This window comes from Schistocerca piceifrons, chromosome 1 (genome assembly GCF_021461385.2).
Source record: "Schistocerca piceifrons isolate TAMUIC-IGC-003096 chromosome 1, iqSchPice1.1, whole genome shotgun sequence".
Classification (NCBI taxonomy): domain Eukaryota; kingdom Metazoa; phylum Arthropoda; class Insecta; order Orthoptera; family Acrididae; genus Schistocerca; species Schistocerca piceifrons.
Genome location: NC_060138.1, coordinates 1,031,816,647 through 1,031,840,046, shown reverse-complemented (window position 1 = coordinate 1,031,840,046; position 23,400 = coordinate 1,031,816,647). Strand labels below are relative to the sequence as shown.

The 23,400-nt window shown below is 37.4% G+C and overlaps 1 protein-coding gene across 1 annotated transcript in view; it reads right to left on the bottom strand.

Annotated features, from left to right (window-relative positions):
- Positions 1-220: 220 nt before the first annotated feature.
- Positions 221-23,400, bottom strand: part of LOC124724159 (moesin/ezrin/radixin homolog 1) — a 76,231-nt gene continuing 53,051 nt past the window's right edge. Inside the window, 10 exon segments of the mRNA XM_047248447.1 lie at positions 221-2,046; positions 2,048-2,164; positions 2,360-2,590; positions 12,449-12,595; positions 13,384-13,594; positions 13,672-13,932; positions 14,432-14,578; positions 14,900-14,983; positions 15,072-15,223; positions 21,217-21,339. Coding sequence (XP_047104403.1) covers positions 1,999-2,046; positions 2,048-2,164; positions 2,360-2,590; positions 12,449-12,595; positions 13,384-13,594; positions 13,672-13,932; positions 14,432-14,578; positions 14,900-14,983; positions 15,072-15,223; positions 21,217-21,339 — 1,521 coding nt within the window. The 3' untranslated portion in view covers positions 221-1,998.

The window sequence follows — 23,400 nt, the reverse complement described above, 5'->3', positions numbered from 1 at the left end:
CATTTGATGAACAGTACTTACTATCACATCAGATATTATTTGATTTTTCACCAAGACTGGAATCCGTTTCTTCTTTTTTGTGGATAACAGTATGCGAAAATAAATCCAACAGATAATTATGCTGAACAATGTTTTTCTCAAACTGAAAAATTGCTATTTCAATCAAGCACAGGATCTCCAAACATTCAGGAAACAACTGGGTACTAAAGAAAGAACCAAATGTGCTTTACATTTTCTTTATTCGAGATTCCGTAGTTATCAGAAAATTGAGTTACGAATGAAATGGCAGGACTTTTATTAACACTGATAAAATAACTATTTCTGACAGCTAAAATGCTTAGAAAAAATATATAAGTACTTTAATTTCAAGAATTTTAATAATTTACATTCCCGCAATGCTTCTTTAAAATAAAGTGTTCAAAAAAAATAGTGCTCTATGTAAATATCAAATTACCTCTGGCTACTTCCCTTTCTTTACACATTACTGTAAATGCTCACAAAAAATATTCAATGTGCAACACCAAATTCTATGTTAGTACAAACCACATGTTAAATCAATAACTTATTCTTGAAATCTAAAATTTGAATGCATTATATAATAAGCAGATTACAGCTTGGACCTTCTGGTACATGCAAAATAACTAAAATATGCACAATGAGTAACAACCGATGTTTAAATTCATACATTTTAAAAAACTTCTCCATTTATTCTCTTTTCAACAGGAACAAGGCAAATAGTTTATAGATAATTTTGTTTCCAGCTATCAGGACAAGACACTCATCCTACAGGCTCTAGATACTTTTTAACTTCCAAGCCTGTTTCAGAGTAAATAGAAAGGAAGCATTGTATGGGTAACAGTGGAAATTATCTGGATGCACCAGTCAGGATACTTCCTATATTTACAAGATTATTTCAGTTTTAAGCACCAATAATCATCACTATTGGTTACAAAAGAGGTAACATGAGTTATGGATGAAGACAGAAATATCGCTACATTGCAGCTAAGTTTTCACTGCAATGAATGCAGTTATTTTGATAATGAAAAGGGGTATTCATTATGTAACTGGAGTCCACAAATGCACCCTATAAATACTCGAAGAAGATGGGACTTTTTAAATGGAATGCTCACTTAAGTCCTCTGAATATATTTACTGAGTATATATATTACAAAAACCCTCAACTATATACTACTGTTCAATTTTGATCTCTCCAGTTCCTTCTTACAAAGAATTAATATTCCGAACAATTCACATTTTTTATTGCTTGCTTTATTTTCCACTTTTGTACACAAATGTAGTCAAGGGTTATTTACTGGAATGATTCTTTATATAAAATATCTTGTAATATCAAGAACAGTAATTGCTGAACTGCTTTTAACCTCTCAAAATAGTCTTCATTTGCAGAGGAAGCAAATATTGCATTTTACTTCATATATAAATATAAAAAATTATGAAAAATATAGGGCAATTGTCTTATGTTCTGGTATTCACAATACGGCCACTTTAACAATACTGTACAATTATTTGAAGTGAAATTGAAACCTTGAAATGGAAAGTGAAATTAGAAAATATTTTACGACAACTTTTTCTTACTCTAGCAAATGAAGTGTTATTTTATGCCCTATACTCTTCTTAACAATTTTTATCACTAATATACCTTTCACACAGTCTTAACATCTTCACTAGAGAAAGAACTATAACATTTAAAACTTACAAAAGGCCACAATTTAATTGTTATCATATATGTATGTCCTGTTCCTCTGAAACAATAATGCACCGAACCATGCCGCATTTCTCAAGCCATATGAAAACGTACTGTTTGCTAGGGTGAAACAGTCTATAGCACAACAGACCAAGTCCAAATCCCAAAATATTTGCGCCTGTACGAATTACTGTACCAAGAAACAGCACATTAATATTTATCAGCCCTCAACAACCCTCTCAGAGCAATGCAGTTGTTACACAAGGCTTAATCAATGGACATACAAAACCTTACATTTACATATTTTCAAACTGATCAACACGGCGCTTTGTATTGCCCTTACGGAATTTCACGAAGAGTCTTGTATTTGTCACGCCTTTGGCGGACATTTTCTCTGTGTATCTTATCCAAAGCAGTTTCCTTAGTCTCATCACGTGACTGTGCAAGATCCTGTTTCAAAGCCTGTAACAAGAGCAAATGATACATTTACTTTTCATCAGAGACAACTTCTTTTATCATCTAATGCCCAGAGCTACTCACATATGCACACAATCCCTCATGTAAACATTAGACACACCCCATCACTATTCCAAGACCCAGTCATTTTATTGACTTCACAGAAGAAGCAACCTGTGTGAGGGAGTAATTCAAGCATACCTTCAACTGATCGTGGAGGCGTTCATTTCGTTCTGCCAATGTCCGTCGCTCCTCAACAGGGTCAACAATATTGTCATCCGTTGCAAGATCTCTGCTAACATCCCCATTTTCTGTTTCATCATCTTCATCATTTTCATTTTCTACAACATGATGGTGTTGAGGTGTAGTTGTAGCTGCCATCAAGGCCTGTTTAACATCCTCTTGTTTTCTGCGTGCCTCTTCTACCTCTTCCTGCGAAACAAAAATTTTACAGAACACATACTAGTGAAAGGCAATTAAAAAATAAATAAAAAGGTACTTTGCGTAACAGTTTAACCCAATGACTGCTCACACTTCCACATAACACAGAACTTTTAATATATTAAATTGTTTAGAAATTTTTTTAGAATTTCCATGACCTTCACATTAAACAAAAATGATCTACATAAACATAGAATTTATGGGCAAAAATAAAATTAGTGGTGAAAAATGTGAAAAACACTAGAACCTACAGGTACACTATTCATCACCTAGATGTTACACACTGCAAGTTTTAGAGCTCCTAAGTCAGTCATGTGCCAGTTAGGCATGCAAAAAAAACATATTTTGCAAAGTAGCACAGTTTGTGTAAGCACAAAAACATGCAATTCAGTTCCATACATGCTGCTTAAATTCACAACCAGAGCCCTTATCTCCAACTGCCTGGAGATATCCATTCTGTGAGTCTTCATGTAAGAACTATTACTCAAATTGTTTTACTGAATGAACCAAATAACTTAATGGCAAGAAACACTGGAAACTAGGATTCTCAAACAAACTGAAGTATTCCAGCACAATGATTCTCATTATCGAAGTACTCTGATGTTGTATAGCAAGGAACTGTAGCAGCACTTGTGCGAGTAATTGTGTGTTTTAGTGATTCTAATTATGCACAGCTGCTTTTGCCAGAAAGAAAGGTGTGTAATTGTTAAGACAGCACAATTAATAATGAACATCCGAATGCAGAGAACACTCTGGAGTTTAATTAAAGATGGAGCAAATGGAAATTAAACTGTATAAGCTCATGCTGGTTTTCTTTAATAAGCAAATTAATTAGTAAATAATTATCACTGATCATCCATCAGCATCCTGAAGCAACTATTCATTAAAAACCTGGTATTCCATGTTTGTGATTCTGTAATACAGAACACTGCGTAATATCTGCATGTCTGAAATTTTGCACTTTCCATAAATGTTGACATATCATATCATATCAAATCAAATGATTAATAGAAAAAGAGTGAACAACTGCTGGACTTACAACAAGATGTGAATGCTGCAGTCTATGGACAATGGGAATTACATGCAATGCAAGGTAATTTACTTTCACTGGAACCATCTTAAACCACTATATTATTTGATTATGATATCCATATACTGTACAACCCAGCACTCACATTCCTAGAATTAATGCTTATCCATCCTTCATTCCTATAACCCTTGAACTCAACCTCTCATAGTTCCTGTGTCTTACCTACCTATCCTTATCTGCTCCCACTCCAGCACTGCAAATACCTTCTGCCTGTCCAACCAACAGATCATCTAGTCTTTCCTACCCCCCCCCCCCCCCCCCTCCCCAAGGCAGAACTTGCTTACACTGCAAACAGCAACCCTATCAAGTTTCCAATTTCAGAAGGACTTTGTCCGAAAGCTTAATTTTAGCAGTCTCATCATGCCTGTCTGACAGAATGCCCCCTGTATGTGGTGAGTGGCAATCTATCCCTTCCATATTATTGTCAGTCCACACTAGACTCTCAACTGTGACACTTCCCAGCAATGCCTCTACAATGTGCTGAATCAACAAACTACAAATGCCTTTCTCTACATAAGGAAAGGCAAGAGGTACTTTATCAGCAGTTAATGAATGAAGTATAGCAAAACTCTTCGAAGTTTAATAGTATTATCAGTAATGTTACAAAAAATAAAACAATGGGAAAAGAGGGTACCCTACATAAATATGGATAGATAATACTGATTTTTTTTAACATCTCAATTTAAAAAATCACTGCCTGAAACATCTGCTAAGTACTTCAATGTCACACTGTTCCATTAACATTTCCTCTTTCAACAGGATTGTCATCCACTGCTAGATAAAGGCCTCTTCCATACTTCTACAGGCGCGACAGTCTTCAGCCACACATATCCATGCTGCTCTTCACATTTTCTGACCTTCACCTAACTTAGATTATCAGGATTTTTCTTAGCTCTTTAAATGCACACTATGCATTAGCCTACCACACTGTGTCATAATTATGTTAAATAGAGCACTAATTACAATTGCCACCGCAATCAATTCCCAAGTTCTATCTCAACTCTTATCGTGAATTACCAACATTTCCTTTGAAGCAATTTAGAACTACTCCAATGGTTTCGTCATTTGAAGGCCACATCTCACTGCCATTAGCAGAAACAGCTAATGCACAATGACTGAAGTTTACCTGACACGGTTTACAAAAACCACTCTAGGGCAATAACTGACCGAGATACCAATCCTGTTAACTGGTTTTAGGACTTAGTTTGGTCTTAATGTTTGGGCCTACTTTCAAACTTGCTCAATTCACTGCTAGTCTGCACTAGAGGCAAACAATAAATGCCATCAGTAAAATAAAGATGGCTCAGAGGTAATCTATAAACACACTTCTATTGTCACTCCCTCACATTAAATAAGGAAACTCTTAGGACTGCTGAGAACTGAATTTCTCAATTGGTAATTAGAATTGAGATCAGAATTTAAAAGAGCTTTGGAAGACTTAAGATCAGTAAGGCAGAGGGGTAGACATAATTTCACAGAACTTTCTGAAATCACTGGGGTAAGTGGCAACAGAGTGACTTCACGTAGATGCACAAAATTTATGACACTAGCGATATACCACCAGACTTTCGGTCAAGCATCACCCACACAATTCCAAATATTGCAAGAGTCAACAAGTGTAAGACCTATCAAACAATCTGCTTAACAGCTCATCCATAGAAGCTGCTAACAAGAATAATGTATTGAAGAAGGTAAAATAAAATTGAGGAACTGTTAAATTAAGTTTTAGGAAAGTTAAGGGCACCTGAGAGGCAGTTCTGATGTTGCAGACTATAACAGAAGCAAAACTGAAGTAAAATCTAAACACTTTCGTAAGATTTGTTGATCTGGAAAAAGCATTCGATATTGTCAAATGGTGCAACATGTTTGAAATTCTGCAGAAATAGGGGAAGAAAGGTCATATGTAATATATACATGAACAGAGAGGGAACAATGAGAATGGGAGACCAAGAACAACATGCTTGGATTATAAAGTGTGTAAGACAGGGAACAGGGATTTAGTCTTTCACTCTGTTATACATAAGGGGCATTCAAAAAGAAACGAGCCGGAGTTTGGAATGCACAAACCGGTGGCACGAGGGTAATATCGTGGCATGTGTAACGAGGCGTTGTTTTGACCAGAGTGTTGAAGTTCACAGCCTGTTGCTAGAGGCCACACATGCACGTTACGGAGCTAGCAGCAGTACGCATCAATCATCCAATGCTACCAGTTGCATTGCAAACAGTGACATGGAGTAGTTAACAGAAGAGCAAAGAGGCGTTGTTCGTTTCCTAAAAATGGAAGGAGCAGGAGGAACAGACATTCATTGACGAATGTCACAAATGTACGGCCAACACTGCCTGTCCCTTGCAAGGGTCAAGGCATGGCACAAGGGCTTAGCATCGTTAGCCAATAAGGCACAGTCTGGAGCACCACACTGCATTACCAATGACATCGTCTGGAGCACAGCACTATGTGGTAGTGAAACAAGGGCAGTAGGGAAAATTGGAACAGAAGAGAATCTAAGCATCTGAAATATGGTACTACAAAAGAATGTTGAGAATCAGGTAGACTTATGGTACGAAATGAGGATATTCTCCTCAGAATCAGAGGAAAGGACTATCTGGACAACACTGACAAGAAAAAAATAATAAAAAAATGCGACAGGATGATACGACATCTGTTGAGACATCAAGGAATAACTTCCTTCGTACTACAGGTAATGGTAGACTGCAAAAATTCTTTACTAGATTGATATGGGCTAAATCAGGGCCGATTTATGAACTGTTAGTAAGATTTCATTGAAATTTAATCAGAAGTGTCTCAGAATCTATGGAGCCCTGTGTAAATTCATTATGTGTGAATTATGCCCTAAATCCATTCATAGCTTTCAAATGGTTAAATGAACTACATTCAATTCTAAGCCAGGCTTTTTTTTTGCGAATTAAAATCCAACTCTGTCAATTTCATTAATTTTCAGTGAATAAATAGACAGCATCGTACCACAATTAGATTGATGAAATTTTACTGCTAAGATGTATGTGGTGTTTATGACAAAAGAATTTAGCAGTGCTATTACTGTCCAAGCATCTTTATCTTGGTTCATCCGTTTTGCAGTCAACACACTGATTTACCCAAGTAAAAAAGTTATAGTTATTAATTAAACCAGTTTTAAGGGAAACCAATTGCAGATTTGCTTTTTATAGGTATGGCACACATTTTAACACCAAAGACAAACTTTTCTGCTAGATTAAGTTCACAATTATTAAGTCAGTCATATAGTATTTTTAGAACTGATTTGCTTGATTCATCATAGGGGGCAGAGTACAACCATGCATTAACTTGTGATTGCAGCCAAAAACTGAGGAGAAGGCAAACTGTAAATGCTATCTGTCAGCATTAGATAAAGGATTGCTGAACACTAGTGAAGGAGATGCTCTAGGAACCTCATTACATACTGCATGGCATTATGGGCCCACTTCACTTCATAAACTGCAGATTACAGAGACTGCAATCGGAGAAAGAATTCTCAGCAGTTCGGCCATCCACTGTACTCACCACAGACTGTGTCTTATTTCCTTCTGTATCCTGAAAGTAAGAAACATTTCCAAAGCACTATGTAATAAGATTACGAGGAAGTGACCATGTTAAAAAGTGTGTGAACAATTTCCTTTATATAGATAACCATGAACAACAGTTGATAACTTCAAGATGCTTTTTGTCACACTGTGTTCTGGAAAGTTTTAGTTATCTAAGTTGATAACACCTAAATACTATGAGGTGCACTGAAGTTCTAAGGTTTCCCATTGTCTTCTTCAAAAATAGGAGCAAAGAAAAACTTATGCAGTATGTTCACATGGCACACCCAAAAATGTATTCTGTAAACCAATTTCTGAATACTACTTCTGGTTGGTCCTGTAAACACACTGACATCTGTTTTGGAAATAAGGTTCCAGCTGCCAGATTTCCACTTCCACCACCAATTTTTGCTCCCATATAAACAATGATTTTTAAAAATCATGTCTGGGTTGTCATGTTACGTCCACTTAAAATTTTTTGGCTAATTTGGATGAAATTACTTTATGCAGTGAAGAAGCACTAACAGTAGACTGAGCATGAACACACTACCTCTAACATTCAACTGAAAAAAAAAAACAGCCATTGTGCTGTCTCTGTCTAACTCAGGAACCGTAGCTGCCAATTTTCAGACTGCTGTATTTAAAATGGTCTAGCAAAACATTTTCAGAGCTTAACAAGTGAACACAACAGCAAACAACAGTTCACAAAATTCAGTTTTTGTCTTCTGGAAGTTCTGTCGCATGTAAACTTAGTCATGGTTTGACTCAAAATATGTGAGCAGACTGTGTACATGCAACAGATTAGAGCACTGTATGGCTTAGATGTGAGCAACTACAGCAAGATTGGAGAGTCATTTTGAAACTACAAATGGCAAACATTTTACTACATAAAAAACATCAAGTGAATATTAGGTTTTTGTATTTGTCTGAGGTGACACGAGTGCAATAGTTCAAAGGACAACAAGCATTGTGCTAACTGATCTGGCAACATTGTCCTACTAGAAGAGAGAGTTGTTTTGGGAGATCACTGATTGAATATGGAAGGTACTGCTACTTTGAGATTTGTGCACAGAATCATGCAGGACAACCTGAAAACTTAGAAAGTGTCCTCCATTTGGGTGCAACGGATGATTCTCTCTGCTATCACTATGGCAGTCTGCTAGGAAATGTTTACACAGGGTGATGGCATGAATGGGACTCTCTTTGACAACTATTAGAATGGGTGAGACTGAGGCACCTCTCAATCCCAAATCAATGCACCAGTCTGCTCAGTGGAATGGCATACTAAAATGTAAGAACAATAACAACATAATTATTAAGGATCAGTGTTGAGTTGTGTATGATGACCATGTTTTGGGACAGCAATGCTGTCATCTTTACTTATGTTCCAAGGGGCATTATGGTGACCAGAGTTAGCTATCAGAACATGTGAAGACCAGTTTCGCCGGCCAGGGTGGCAGAGCGGTTCTAGGCGCTTGTCTGGAACTGGGCGACCACTACGGTTGCATGTTCGAATCCTGCCTCACGCATGGATGTGTGCGATGTCCTTAGGATAGTTAGGTTTAAGTAGTTTTAAGTTCTAGGGGACTGATAACCACAGATGTTAAGTCCCATAGTGCTCAGAGCCATTTGAACCAAGACCAAGTTCCTCTATGCATCGTTAGAAAAACTCATGAAAACGCTGTTCAAGTCATGTTCCACCGATCTTTGTGGTTTCTCACGTGTGTTAATCAACCTTAATCCTGGTGATTTTTCGCTATTTCAAATGATGAAACACAGATTCAGAATTATTTGCATTGGCCATGAAATCGTGGTGTCTACAGTGTGAGAGCTGTGTAGAGCTGCATGGAGATTACGTTAAGAAATGACACATTCCAAATGTTTTGTGGGACTATTTCATGAAAAAGAAAATCTGAGACTTTAGAACTGTAACACCTCATACGTTTCATTTTCATTGTATGCTGAAAATAGGGTCTACAGATATGTGATCCGATTTCAACAGCATATGAGGAAGTTTCACTAACAACCACACTGGCACAATTTCACTAATGCACTCTCTCTCTCTCATCCAATGATTCTACTGATAACTTCTTAATTACAAACAGTCACTGCAAGAGGATGAATGTAGACTTACATTCTACTGCAGTTGAATTTGAGTAATACACAAAGAGAAAAAACTTGAAGTGACGAATCATCATTTTACGAACTAACATCTATTCCCTATTATTAGCCATGTTGTCAAACTCAACATGCTGTATGTATCTTCATGGTTTGATGTTACCAACTAGTATTTAACAATTAGTAAAAGTAACTAGGATGCCTCAGTACATACAGGGTGTTACAAAAAGGTACGGCCAAACTTTCAGGAAACATTCCTCACACACAAAGAAAAGATGTTATGTGGACATGTGTCCGGAAACAATTTCCATGTTAGAGCTCATTTTAGTTTCATCAGTATGTACTGTACTTCCTCGATTCACCGCCAGTTGGCCCAATTGAAGGAAGGTAATGTTGACTTCGGTGCTTGTGTTGACATGCGACTCATTGCTTTGGCATTGTTTGTGATGTCTTGATTGGGCCCCATGTTCGTCCACCTATGCTCAATGGAGCAGGTTTATGATTTCATACGGGATACTCTACCTGTGCTGCTAGAACATGTGCGTTTATAAGTACGACAACATGGTGGTTCATGCACGATGGAGCTCCTGCACATTTCAGTCTAAGAGTTCCTACGCTTCTCAACAACAGATTTGGTGACTGATGGCTTTGTAGAGGCGGACCAATTCCACGGCCTCCAAGCTCTCCTGACCTCAATCCTCTTGACTTTCATTTATGGGGGCATTTGAAAGCTGTTGTCTACGCAAACCCGGTACCAAATGTAGAGACTCTTCGTGCTCGTATTGTGGACGGCTGGGATACGATACACCACTCTCCAGGGCTGCATCAGCACATCAGGGATTCAGGGATTCCATGTGACAGAGGGTGGATGCATGTATCCTTGCTAACGGAGGACATTTTGAACATTTCCTGTAACAAAGTGTTTTAAGTCACGCTGGTATGTTCTGTTGCTGTGTGTTTCCATTTCATGATTAATGTGATTTGAAGAGAAGTAATAAAATGAGCCCTAACATGGAAAGTAAGCGTTTCCGGACACATGTCCACATAACATAGTTTCTTTGTGTGTGAGGAATGTTTCCTGAAAGTTTGGCCGTACCTTTTTGTAACACCCTGTATAAACCACAGTAACTTGCTTCCAAATGCACTGTCATCAAATATGTTAAGGTGGTTCAAAATTTTAACACAAAATTTCACTTCCAAGGCAAACCTCACCTTATTAGATGCAGATGATGTAGGTACTGTACATATACAGACATGACAATCACAGCTGCATGAATATCTGCCTCCTTTCGTATTATTCTCTGGACTGTGACATTACAAAGTTAGTACCAGCAATAACACAAGTAAAATTAGGGTGAACATTAAAGGAATAGCTTTAGCAAGGATCAGTAAAGGAATAAGGTGTGTGTGCACTTTCGTGCTGGACAACAAAGAATGGCCAAATCTGAGATATGCCGAGACAAAATTACATCCAGTATGAAACTAACAAGAGAAAACCTCCATCGCACCCCTCATATTTAGTGGTAAGATGCGCCCCCCCCCCCCCCCCCCCAAAAAAAACCTATCCTTTCGGTCTGTGACTTATATTCTCTGTATTCAATTTTTTGTCTGTGTCATGGTGTAATGTCTGTCTGCAACAGTGAAGTTTCAGGAAGGAATCTCCTGACATACTTACCTCCTATTTGTTTCACACAAGTACTGCATGTTATGATTCTTGCCTTCCATTTTGGAAGTTTTGACTCTTCAATCCCTTTTTGTAACAGTTGACATCCTTTTTCCTGCTTTCATTTCTGTGAAAGTTCTATATAGTATCTGACCTGCTCTCACTATTCACCAGATTTACTTCCAATGGTAATATATTTTTATCATAAGACTCCTATAGCCAATGTATAGTATGTGTGTGTGTGTGTGTGTGTGTGTGTGTGTGTGTGTGTGTGTGTGTGTGTGTGTGTGGGGGGGGGGGGGGGGGGGGGGAGGGAGGACAAAAGAGCAGAAAGGGGATTTTAACATAAATCTCTTACTTTGCAGCCCAACAACATGACTATACACCACGACACTGTAGTTCTTGCAATTCCCTCTATGTTGCAGAGCTTGAGCTTTGACCATTCACAGTGACTATTATCCTTCTTTTATCGCAGTTCAGTACACCTTCCCATTTTCATGCTTTGTGTGTGTTCAGTTTTTACAGGCTATCCACTGGGCCATCTTACCACTAAATCTGAGGGGGTACAATGGGGAGGTTCCCTCATAAGAATGGTTAGCTAAGGCAGTAGGAAGTTAAAAGAGTGAATATGTGAAGGCAGAGAAGAATATGGCCTTGTGTTTGAACTGTGTTATAATCAAATGTCTTTAATAGAGCTCCTTTTTAAAAAACGAAGCTCAACTTCTATTTCATAAATTTAATCACAACAGCATCCAAGTGCACTGCCAGAGATTTAATAAATCTTATGAAAGGCACTTCACAGTGTAAAAATGGAGGTCAAATACTAGTATATACACTGGAAAACAACAAATCATCAACTGCCATAGCAGCAGCTGAACATGAACTATTAAGTTGTTTATCATCCAAAATCTGTATTTTTTGTGTAAATTCTATTCCAAGCCCAATAATAGTTCAGATACTAATGGCTGATTTTGTGGAAAACCAAATTCAAGAATAGATCACTACGCAAAACGGTATACCTTTTCTTTATTCAGGGGCCCTGGCAACCTGACTTTTCTTTTTAACCTTCACCCTATCGATATGAGGAAAGAATTAAGTTTCAAAACTTAAGATAGTGTGTTGTACTACGTAACAGTATATCAGTAGTACTTAATATTTTGCCCCATGAAGCTACATTACAGGCCACCAATTCTGTCTCCTTTAACATACTTCCATTGTATTTCACATTTATCAAATACATTTACCCAATAACTATCTTCTGCATCTGGAACTAGCATCTGCAATTTTTGAATCTTTAGTTGAAATAAACCTACATCATTATTATGGGATTGAACATTAACAAAGTTTAAATTACTATCACTAGGGATACCAATGCTTTCGTTAACTTATGGAAGAAATCTTGCACTAGGAATGCAGTTACCTGGAGGCGCCTTGTTTCTTCATCCTTAGCCTCAACTTCATTTTGAATCCTCCTGACTTCTTCCTGTTTCGATGCAATTTCTTCTTCAAGTTTGGCTCTTTCTGCAGCTTCCATATTTTTGCTTTCTTCTAGTCTTTCCATCATTAACTGAAAATGACAATTTAATAGAGTGCCTGGAGAAGAGCTGACAATTATTGATCTCACAGTAAGTACCAATTACTGCCCACAATTGTCAAACATTTTTTAAGACCTGAGGCTTACTTAATGACAAATTAACTTCCATATTAAGACATTTTAATTAATACACATTAAAGTATTATTTCAATTAATCTTTACACACAGCAATCTTTTGACATTCTAATAGACAGCAGCAGCAGTATTCAGAATGCTGGATACCTGTGCTGCCTGGAAGGTTTTGATGAACCACCTATTACTACGATACTTCTTAATGGACATATCGAGGCATTAAGAAATCAAAATTTTCAATATCTTGCAGAAGTGTTTGGAAATTTAATATTTAATGGTTTGTAAACCTTTCAATAACTTTGAAATAGTGAGGAACGGAAATTACACAGTTCATGAAATAGTAAATTGGGAGTTCTGAAGTGCTGTGCGTTGTTGCAATGCAATGGCAAATGTTAGAGCAATGAGTAAATAGAATTTTATTTAGTTTATACAAATGTGTTCCATCAATATACTTCAAATTTGATGACTACTGCCAACGAAAGACATTTCCTACAAAAATATATTTCTATCTCACCAAGGAATAGATACTGACAAATCCCCTCTGAAGTACTTTGCAGGTAGTGTAAATAAAAATGTTTTTATTACCACCCACTTCAGCATAGTACAACATAATGTATATATGTGAATGAACGCAATATAATTTATCTTGGAAATGAAGAAAGCAAGTATAACTTAAAAATTGAACATACTTGTAATTCATTCTGTCTCATTTCTAGATCTTCCTTAGCTTTCTGTAGCTGCTTCAATTGCTCCTCCAGACGCCGAATCATATCTTGTGCGGCTTCCAAATCTTGCTGCCTTTTTGCCATTTCTTCTTGCATTGTACGCAAACGTTCCTCATACTCTTGCTGTTTTTTCTCAGCCCTCTCTCTTGCTGCTATTTCCATCTGGAGCTTTTCCCTGGAGGATAAACAATCAGATATATGAAAGGGAGAAAAATTCAATTATCATTAACTGAGTCTGGTAATGGTAATAACCTTTGTTGCTGTTTGGCCAATTTTTCTTCACGAGCCTGAGACTTCATCTGCTGAACATCTATGGTATCTGGTTTTCTCCTCCTCATATACAATTCATGATTACCCATGCATAATGCTAAGATACGTTTGTTAATACGCACACGTGGAGCAAAGAAGACAAAATCGGGTGCTTTTTTGTCTATTGGTTTTATTATAAATTTCCTGTCATTGAAAGAAATGTTGCGTATTTCTGACCATGGAAAACCTATTTTTGGAGTCAACCTGCAAAAATGAGGAAAGTACAGTAATGTTTTAATTTGTATTGTGATAGTGGCACTGTAAATTATATTTGTTTTATTGTTGATCACATTTATTTTTAAAAAAATTTCTAACATGTCACCTTAAAAGAAGGCAGATTGAGGCTACTATTTTTACAGCACTGGAGGAAATGGTAATTTACAACTAACAGCAACAGACAAAATGGTTGGCAAAATGAAGATCTCATTTCAACAACCATTTTTACTATTTTATCAAGAAGTATTCCCCAAAATTTGTAAGTGTTGTAAAACTTCAAACTTTATAATGTACATGCACACAGTTTGTAAGCTAAAAATACTGTATGCAACAAACACAACCTGATATGAAAGAATAAAAATTATACCAGATGTGTGTCATACTTGCAACACCAACAACACAAAACTTATTTTTCCTCTTTTCATCACAAATCAGCAAAAGCCAAAGGAACAAATTCACATAGTGAAAGCACCACAGAAACACATACTTATCATCCTGTTCATAAATATTCAGTCCAAGTGCGTCAACTCCCAGCCAAAGGTCAGTACCCTTTTTGTTTCGAATCTCAAAGTAATTGACACCATACATTTCTAGATCCTGAGCAATCTTCAGATACTCCATCATGGCATCTTCCCTATAGAAAAGAAATTTTTATCACACTTCGTTTTAACATCTGCATTATATTGCACTGAATTAAGATTTGTGTTACAACATGTACAGAAAGTTAATTCTTAAAGAATTGACATTTTGATATTTTCAGTATCAAAAAGGTGAAATAATTGTAATATCAATCTCAACAAAATTCAATGTATTGATTAATGAATTCAGTGAAGTGTTATGCTGAGTTTCAAATTAAACAGAAAATCTTTAACTATGGGATAAAAACAACAACACAAGTAATTATTTTTACAAAATTATTACAGTATTTCCTACTTCAGTGAAGTCCTGTACTCACGTAAGCATTCCTTTATGTTCATTCCACCAAGTTGTGACACTCTGCTCCCATTCCTCTTTAGTCATCTTGTGTTGATCCATCACACTAAATTAAAAATAATCACTCATGAACTCTTGCAGTGGAACTCAACACGTTCACTATTAAGTTTATGTATAACAAGCAAAGCACTTACCGTTGTGGCAACAGTCGGTCATTTGCCAGAAATCCTGGTGTATGAATTGCTTTATTGTAGTCACCATGCCTTGCCTGAACTGCATAAGAAGCCAGTAACACTGAAGTTTCTGGAGGACAATATATCTCATCTGATAATATAGCATTTTTCACCTGCCAAAGAAAAATTTACCCTTTTGAACATGTGGATTTTACAGGAGGCATAACAGTTTTACAGGATTGTTAACAAATATCTTTAACAGCTACGGTTTGAAGATTTCTGTAAATGTTGGAAATATGGACAAGAATAATATGCAGTATAAGCAATAAAACAGAAGACAAGCTATGTTAATCGTATGACATGTTATGTAAAACATGCTACACAAAACTAATTAACTGCATGGTTTATCAATAGCAGCAGATGCACTAGCAGGTCCAGAGAATGACCACACTGTCTCCGACAGCATTAACAACTTTTAGACGATGACATTATGAAGAGAGATGTTCTCAAATTTGGTAATACTGGCAGTATTGCCTTTAACCACATGAAGCACAGCGATAGTAACCCAATTTTGACTGTCATAAATAATGTTTGTCAATTCACAACCAAATGTTTGACAGACAGAAGGACCATGAAACAATTGCTGTGATGTAGCAGGAGGGGTACCAGTGTTATACTTCTACATCACTTTTACATAGTAGGGGACACAAGCGCACACGACTGTACACAATAGTGGTGAAGGAGTAGGTTGGAAGTTTAACTTGTCTCTGTAGTTCAACATATACTGGGTGTAACAGAAATGTTGCAACAAACTCTTTGGGGAGTTGGAGTACGTCATACGGATCGATAATTGAGAAGCAACCCATGGTCATAAACATCAGAGGTAAGTGGTAGCAGAGGTCAAATATGAGAAAGAAAACAAGCATGCTTCATCTGAAACATTTAGTGGACATAATGAGTACATATTGTGTACAAACTTAATACAATTTTTTTTCTTACAACAGATGCTTTACATTTGCAAGATCAGATGCCACATGTACGACTCCACAGGTTTGACTGCCGGCTTGAACATACCACAGTTTCTTTGATTGTTGCAGCCATGCAGGGATGTTTGGCATCTGACTGTGCAACTTCATGCATCTGCTGCCACATCAGAGCTGTCCTGATGCCCTACACCATGTGTACTAGTTATGTCCAATAAATGTTTCAATTATGTGCTCTATCTCAAGAAACCTAAACTTAGAAACCAGGAAGATTTATTAAAGAATTTTGTCTTAAGTGTGGCCTTGCACTGCTCAGAAACATGGATTACAGGTGCATGTGACACGAGATGTTTGAGGCACTTAAAATGTGGTGCTTGGGGAAGATAGGCAGCAAACCTGAAATAATGAAATTCGTAGAACATTAGAGGAAAGAATTTTTATGAACACTATGGAAAAGAAGAAAAATTTATTGGCTACATCCATCAACAATAGTTTTCTACTTAATTTATTAAGGCGTTATTCATAGGAGGAGGAGACCTAAGCTGAAATACTCCAGACTTATCAGATACGGTTTGTAATCATGTAAGGAAATTAAGGTACTAAGAGGTAAGAGAGGAGTGGAAAAATATCTTTACCAAATGCACAAAGCAGTTCCGAATTATGTTTCATAGACTGTCCAAGACAGATCTAACATTAAAACAGTAAAATAAAGGAAAGAAGGGAACATAAAGGGAGGATAATATAGTTCAAATTAATGCTTATGGACAGCAATCTTTGGCATAATTTGTCTAATTTTTTGCTGATAATGGGACATTCAACAGAATGTCATTAGAAACCACGCAATGATACATCAAATAGAACATGTTTATGAAAATTCCACAAACCACAATAATAATGCTTAGGAAGTCAAATTATAAAGAAGCAACATAACAAGCAACTTCAAGGAGCAACAGGAAAGTACATTTTACTACACTTTGAAATGATCATAAATGCGATTTCACTTGTGTAGAAGCTGACAAGGTGTACTTTCTGGGTGGCTAATGCAACAAACGGCACAAAACTAATTCGAAGGCCATGGGTTCCAGTGCCTGTGTGTCAATTATTTTTATTTTCAATTTTTACATTACACTGAAAATAAATTGAAACAATGCTCAGTATACTGCTTTTATTAATATTTTTATAAAAACCATGAAAAGAAAAGGCAAGACAAAATTTGGGACTGTTTTAAGGCATACTCTAACTCTGTATATAAAATTAGAGGCTTTTATTATTTTATGGTTTATTTAAATGGATAATACCGTAAGAAAGGGGAAGCAACAATTTTCTGAACATCTTGCACATGTTATAAATGTCGCATTATTACAACTACATGGTTGTTTTGAAGTTTCTATACAAAACAAACTTAATTTACATTTATAAATGATTATTATCCCACAGTTCAGCAGTAAACCATGCACGAACATTATTTCACCAAATATTGGTGAAGGGTAACTTGTTATTTACTATGGGTTTATTTTGATGTAGTCTTAAGTGCATATTTAAGCTTTTTTATCAAATTCTTTAGCTAACAATACAAAAAGGAAGCACAAGAGGATTCACATTAATACTGCACGAGAGCAATCTTCATCTTCGAAAATGTCATTGTGTAATTGTGGATTTGCTTTCCTCCTCCTCAAGAGTCAATAAACAGAAGACATTTCTTCTGCTGCACACAGGATTTCATCACATCAAATGCAATATATTGAGCATTGTCTCTATTTGTAATGTACGTAACTTAAAAATTGAAAAATAATATTTTCCAAACAGAGATTCAATCCCATCATCCACATATTACCATTCTGGACTATTCCCACCATGCCAACCACTGCCTGGAAATTGTGCTAACTAATGTCTCATGCCTCGCCTGACCCACATCAGAACTTATCTTTTCGAAACACTGACATCTGGAGCTCCCCTTCTGTCACTCACTCCTCACCATTCATTCATGCATACACCAAACATTTGGAGGAAACCTGTGATGACAAACAGGTGTGGTCCCCGTGTGACAAGAAAAACAGCAAGTTAAGTGTAATGAAATTCATATCCCAAGATCACAGCCAAATTATAGACTCCATTCTGATCAGAAATCAGTATTTTTTTCTTTAGAACGTAGCATACAGAAAGTCTTATGCCACAAATACTGCACACTGGCAGGTTCTATACAATGTCCAGGCAGTGGTTTCACTGATCTCCGATTCTAGTTCCTTGCATCCTGCCACCAATCCTCACAATGTGTAAACTTCACCCTCTTTATACACATAAATGAGATGTGATCAAAAAGTAGCTTGAATTTTTTTTTCTTGAAGTGTCTTTAGTCAACAACATCAAATTTGTCCCAGTCAAAGTAGACCCCATAGGCTGTAGTAACTTGTCACAGTGCTTTTTTCAATCTTGGAAGCACTTCTAGAACTCACTTTTCTTTAAGATGTTCAGCTCTTTCAGCAATTCTGTTTTGATGTCCTCAATTGTGGCAAAACAGAGTCCACACATGGTTCTCTTCAGTCTCGGGAACAAAAAGAAGTCTCAGGGTGCCATGGCCAGCACATACAGTGAGTGAAGCAACATAATGGTTTTGTCTTTCGCTGAAAAATAGCTAACTAGCATTGAGGCGTGAGTGGGACCATCATCATGACAATTTCCAAGAGTGGTTTTGCCACAATTCTGATTGTTTTCTTTTGAGTGCTTTATGCAAACAGTGCATAACTTAGTCCATTTTTCAAGCCAAATTTAATGCGAATTCTTTGATCCATCTTTTTAGTAAGTGAAAATTCACTGAGCACTCAAAAACACATCACCTTTTCGACTGTCAACAATAAACTATAATATTCGAAACAGCTGAAAATGCAAACATATCAGGAACAAGTGTAACATAAAAAGTTTTGAAAATCTGATGCACAACACCCAGGAAGGGCAACTTCGTTCTCGGTCACCGTTTGGGAGTGGCCATTCATTCTGGTGGCCAGCAAATTGTCACACTAACATCACAAATTGGGAAATGAGTGTCAGCTTTCACAGGTGGCCCTGCCTCTGATGGCGTTGGATAAACCTTTTACAGGACTGGAGTAGGAAGCGCTGGGTGGGTGGATTTGGCAAGTCTTGCAGATGTTCAAATATGTGTGAATTCCTATGGGACCAAACTGCTGAGGTCATCGGTCCCTAGACTTACACACTACTTAAACTAACTTACGCTAAGAACAACACACACACCCATGCCCAAGGGAGGACTAACCTCCAGCAGGAGGGGCCGCACAATCCGTGACATGGTGCCTCAAACCAAGCAGCCACTCCATGCAGCCGCAAGTCTTGCATCTGGGTCATCCACAGGGGTATGATCCCTTTGAATAAGATTGGTAGTAGCATTAGAATGGACCAGAATGTTGTGTAGATTAGGTGGGCAAAGGAATACCCCTTTAGAAGGGGTGGGAAGGATCTTGTGTTCCCAATTTCTGAGCATTGTGATAGATGCTAAGTTCTGGTGAAGGATGCAGTTCAATCAGTCCAGAGTGATACCGGTTGAAGATAAGGGGGGTGGAGTGCTCCTCTGTAGCTGGTTCTTGGTGATGGTGATGCTGAGAGGATTAGGAGCATGTAAGGATATGGCTTCAGAAATTAGTCTGGACTAGGTTTGGGGAGTTTTGCCTGTCTGAAGGACCTCCTGAGAGCTTCAGCATACTGGGCAAGGGCATTCTCACAACTTCAGGTACACTGCGTGTGGCCATGGTGTAATGGAGGTAACTTTTTTGTGTGTGGAATGGATGACGGCTGCCAGCATGCAGGTACTGTTGGTGTTTATGGGGTTTAATACAAACAGAGGTGTGGATGGAGGCATCACAGGTGGAAGTCAACATCTAGGAAGGGGCACATTGGGTTGATGAGGACCAGATGAAGTAGATAGGTGAGAAGGTGTTGGAGTTGTGAAGGAATGGGGATTGAGTACCTTTGCCGTAAGTACAGGTCATAAAGATATCATCAATGAACCTAAACCAGGCAAGGGATTTAGGGTTTTGGCAGGCCAGAAAGTTTTCCTCTAGATGGTCCATAAAATGATTGGCACAGGATGTCATGTGGGTATCCACAGCTGTACTGCAAATCTGTTTATATACTTTCCTTTCAAAGGAAAAGTTGTGTGTCAATATAGTTAGTAAGGTGCATGAAGTGCAAGACCTATTTCCACTCACCCAGCACTTCCTACTTCAGTCCAGTCCTATCAAAGGCAATGTCATCTATTAAAGCAGCCACGTCATGTACCAATTCTACTGCAATCACTGCACGCTTTCTATATCAGTATGAATTACTGACCAGCTGTTCATAAGGGAGTGGTAAAAGTTGGTACCCCAGTGGCACAACACAAGCTGAGCACAACATGCTCAATTTCAATGGCTACTTAATCTGGATCCTCTGCACCACCAGATTTCCTAAACTACACAGATGGAAATGATCTTGCAATACATCCTTCATTCCCATAATCCTCCTGGGCTCAATCTTTGTTAAACCACTGTCCACACACACACACACACACACCCAACAGTTACTCCTTTCTGTCATCACTCCCAACATCTCATCACCATCACACGCAGCATCCCACAGGCTCTGGTATCTGCTGCCTCCAAGCCACTAACTACCTGCCCCCAACATCTCAACCTGCCTCCTGACAAACAACTTCATCCCAGTCCACCTTCCACAATGCAATTGCAGCACTGAGTCCAGCCACCTCTGCGCCCACAGAAATGGGTGCACACACTCATTCCTCACTAAACTTCCTACATATGAATATTTGAAATATACATGTAAGACATACTTAAGAAAACCTTTTATTTTTGTTGTTATCACACCTAAAAAGTTTATTATCCATGTTACAATGCATCCATAATCCAGTGAGGAAGCAGTTATATATATATCAGTACTATGTCAAAAAAGCATTGGAATTCATGTTATGCTCTCTCTCATTGTCGTAAAAAAAACAATATCATTAAAAAAATTAAAGCAATGTGATTTTTGTAAGCTTCCTCTCAATGGCAGCAACACAACTGACAATTCTTCGCCGAGATGTGTAAACACATTTAGACATCTCAACGATAACCTATTTGATGAAGATTATTTCAATACATTTAATTAAGAATGTAAAATGCCAATGTTTCTCTTACCTGCAGGTAAAACAACCTCAATGTAATATCCTGTATCAACTCTTCAGCAACATCTTCTGGATAGAATTTGGCTCGGAATTTGAACTGCAGAGGATTTTCCTTCTTCACATCTTGGCTCATCACCTGAATGAAAACGAATATTTAGGGTCAGCTCTAAATAGGCAATTTTGAACTTCAGAAAAACCATTTTTTTAAATCATCACATAACTTACCCATGACTTCATCAGGTTTTGCTGTTCTCCAAAATAAATGCATGCATTTAAATAAGAAAGCAAAATTTGTTAAAGCAAAAATCTCAATATTGAAAGAGGCAGTAAATAAAGCTTTTATTCTAATATAGCACATGAACAATACAAAAATTATGTAACAGTTCAAGGCAAGACATAATACATGAAGCTCTGTGAATGAACAGTAGTAACAGTAATATAAAAATTACACAAAAAATTAGATAAACCAGATATCTCAGCAGTGAAGTCAGTAAATATGAATTTCCAGTACTCTGGGATGAAGAGCATTGCCACATACATGAAAACCGGTTTAGGGAAGAAGAGAAAGATGTTCATTTTAACAGTATTTTTCAAACAAGTAGTAAAAAGTAGTTTAATAGTTGCTCATATAGGACACGTATAGAACAAATGAAATAGAGCAAAAAAGTTGAGATTACGATAAACTTAAACGGAAGCAAACTGACCACCTACACAGGCACCTGAGAACAGCTCAACCAGTACTGTGAGCATTCTGTTTGCATCCAGGCAAAATCACATGCCCCAGCTTGAGAGCCTACTGGAAGGACACACCAAGTGCAAGCTATCTTTGTTGTCTACCCCTATCATTCTTTTTCTGTTCCAGCAATCAATTATTCACAGGGAAATGAATTGGTAAGTTCCATATTTTCCTACCATAGCCATTTCCCAACATTTGTGGGAGAAAATAATATGCTGCTTCACTCTTTCTAGAACATACATTATAGTAATTTTAACAGTAAACCTCTCCATGATGCACAACACTTCTAATCCTGTCATTACTAAATGAACGCACTACAAAATGTGCCACTCTTCTTTGTATCTTCTCCATCCCCCGCAGGTTTCTTATCTTTTTTAGATATGATCAATACTCAAGAATTGATTGAACAAGATTTTTTTAAGCAGCCCTTTCATGGGCAATTGACATTTTTTTAGGGTTTGTTCAGTGAGTCACAGTGTGGTGTCTGCTTTCTCTAAAACTACTTTCATGCTCTTGGCTAATGAGCTCCACATTCACATTTGCAGGTATTTTATGGTTGCTATAATTCACAATATGAGTGCCAATTTAATAGCAATGGTCTTGTCTGCCTATTTATGCTCAATGCGACTTCTCTCTATGGTGAATTTAGTGCTAGTTCATGCACCACGTCTTCCTGTACTTCAAGACAATTTTCTGGCATTTCAGCTTATCCACATACAACAGCGTTATCCACGACAGACTCATTGATATTAGCTCATCCATTAGGTCAGTTATATGTAGTACTCTTTCAGGGTAGACCCGAGTTACTTTGAATATTTTGCTCCATTTAAGAATGGCATGTTGGGTTCTATACTGAAGTCAGTCATGAATTCAATAGCAAAACTGATCTGACATCTGTACATACATTCTGTTCACTAGGCAAAAACTAAACTGTCAAATGCATTCTTGAGAGCCAGAACAGGGCGCCTAACTGGGAACCATTACCATGTAGTTATGGAACTCTCGAGCGAAGTGAGCTACGCAAGTTTAATAATATCACTACTTGCAAAACCCATATTCATTACAAGAGGATTTAGTTTTCATCTAAAGCCATAGTACACAAGCATAAAACATTTCATAATCCTACAGCAGACTCACGTCAGCAATACAAGTACAGGGTGAATCAGAAAGGACTTTACAACTTTGGAACGGTACAGAAATTTATTCAGGTAACTTAAAGAATCTGTAGATGAATTTTTAGCATATTGCAGCCCCATCAGCAACTGTGATAAGGCTAATATTTTGATGAATGAGCCTCAGTTGCACAAATTTTCTGGTCTTTACTAGATATCGGCTAAATTAATCTAGCCTGATTCTGAAGAAGGCTAGATTAATTTAACTGAAACCTAGTGAAGACCAGAAAATTTGTGCAACTGAGACTGATTCTTCAAAATACTAATCTGTAGATGTGTTATTTTGTAT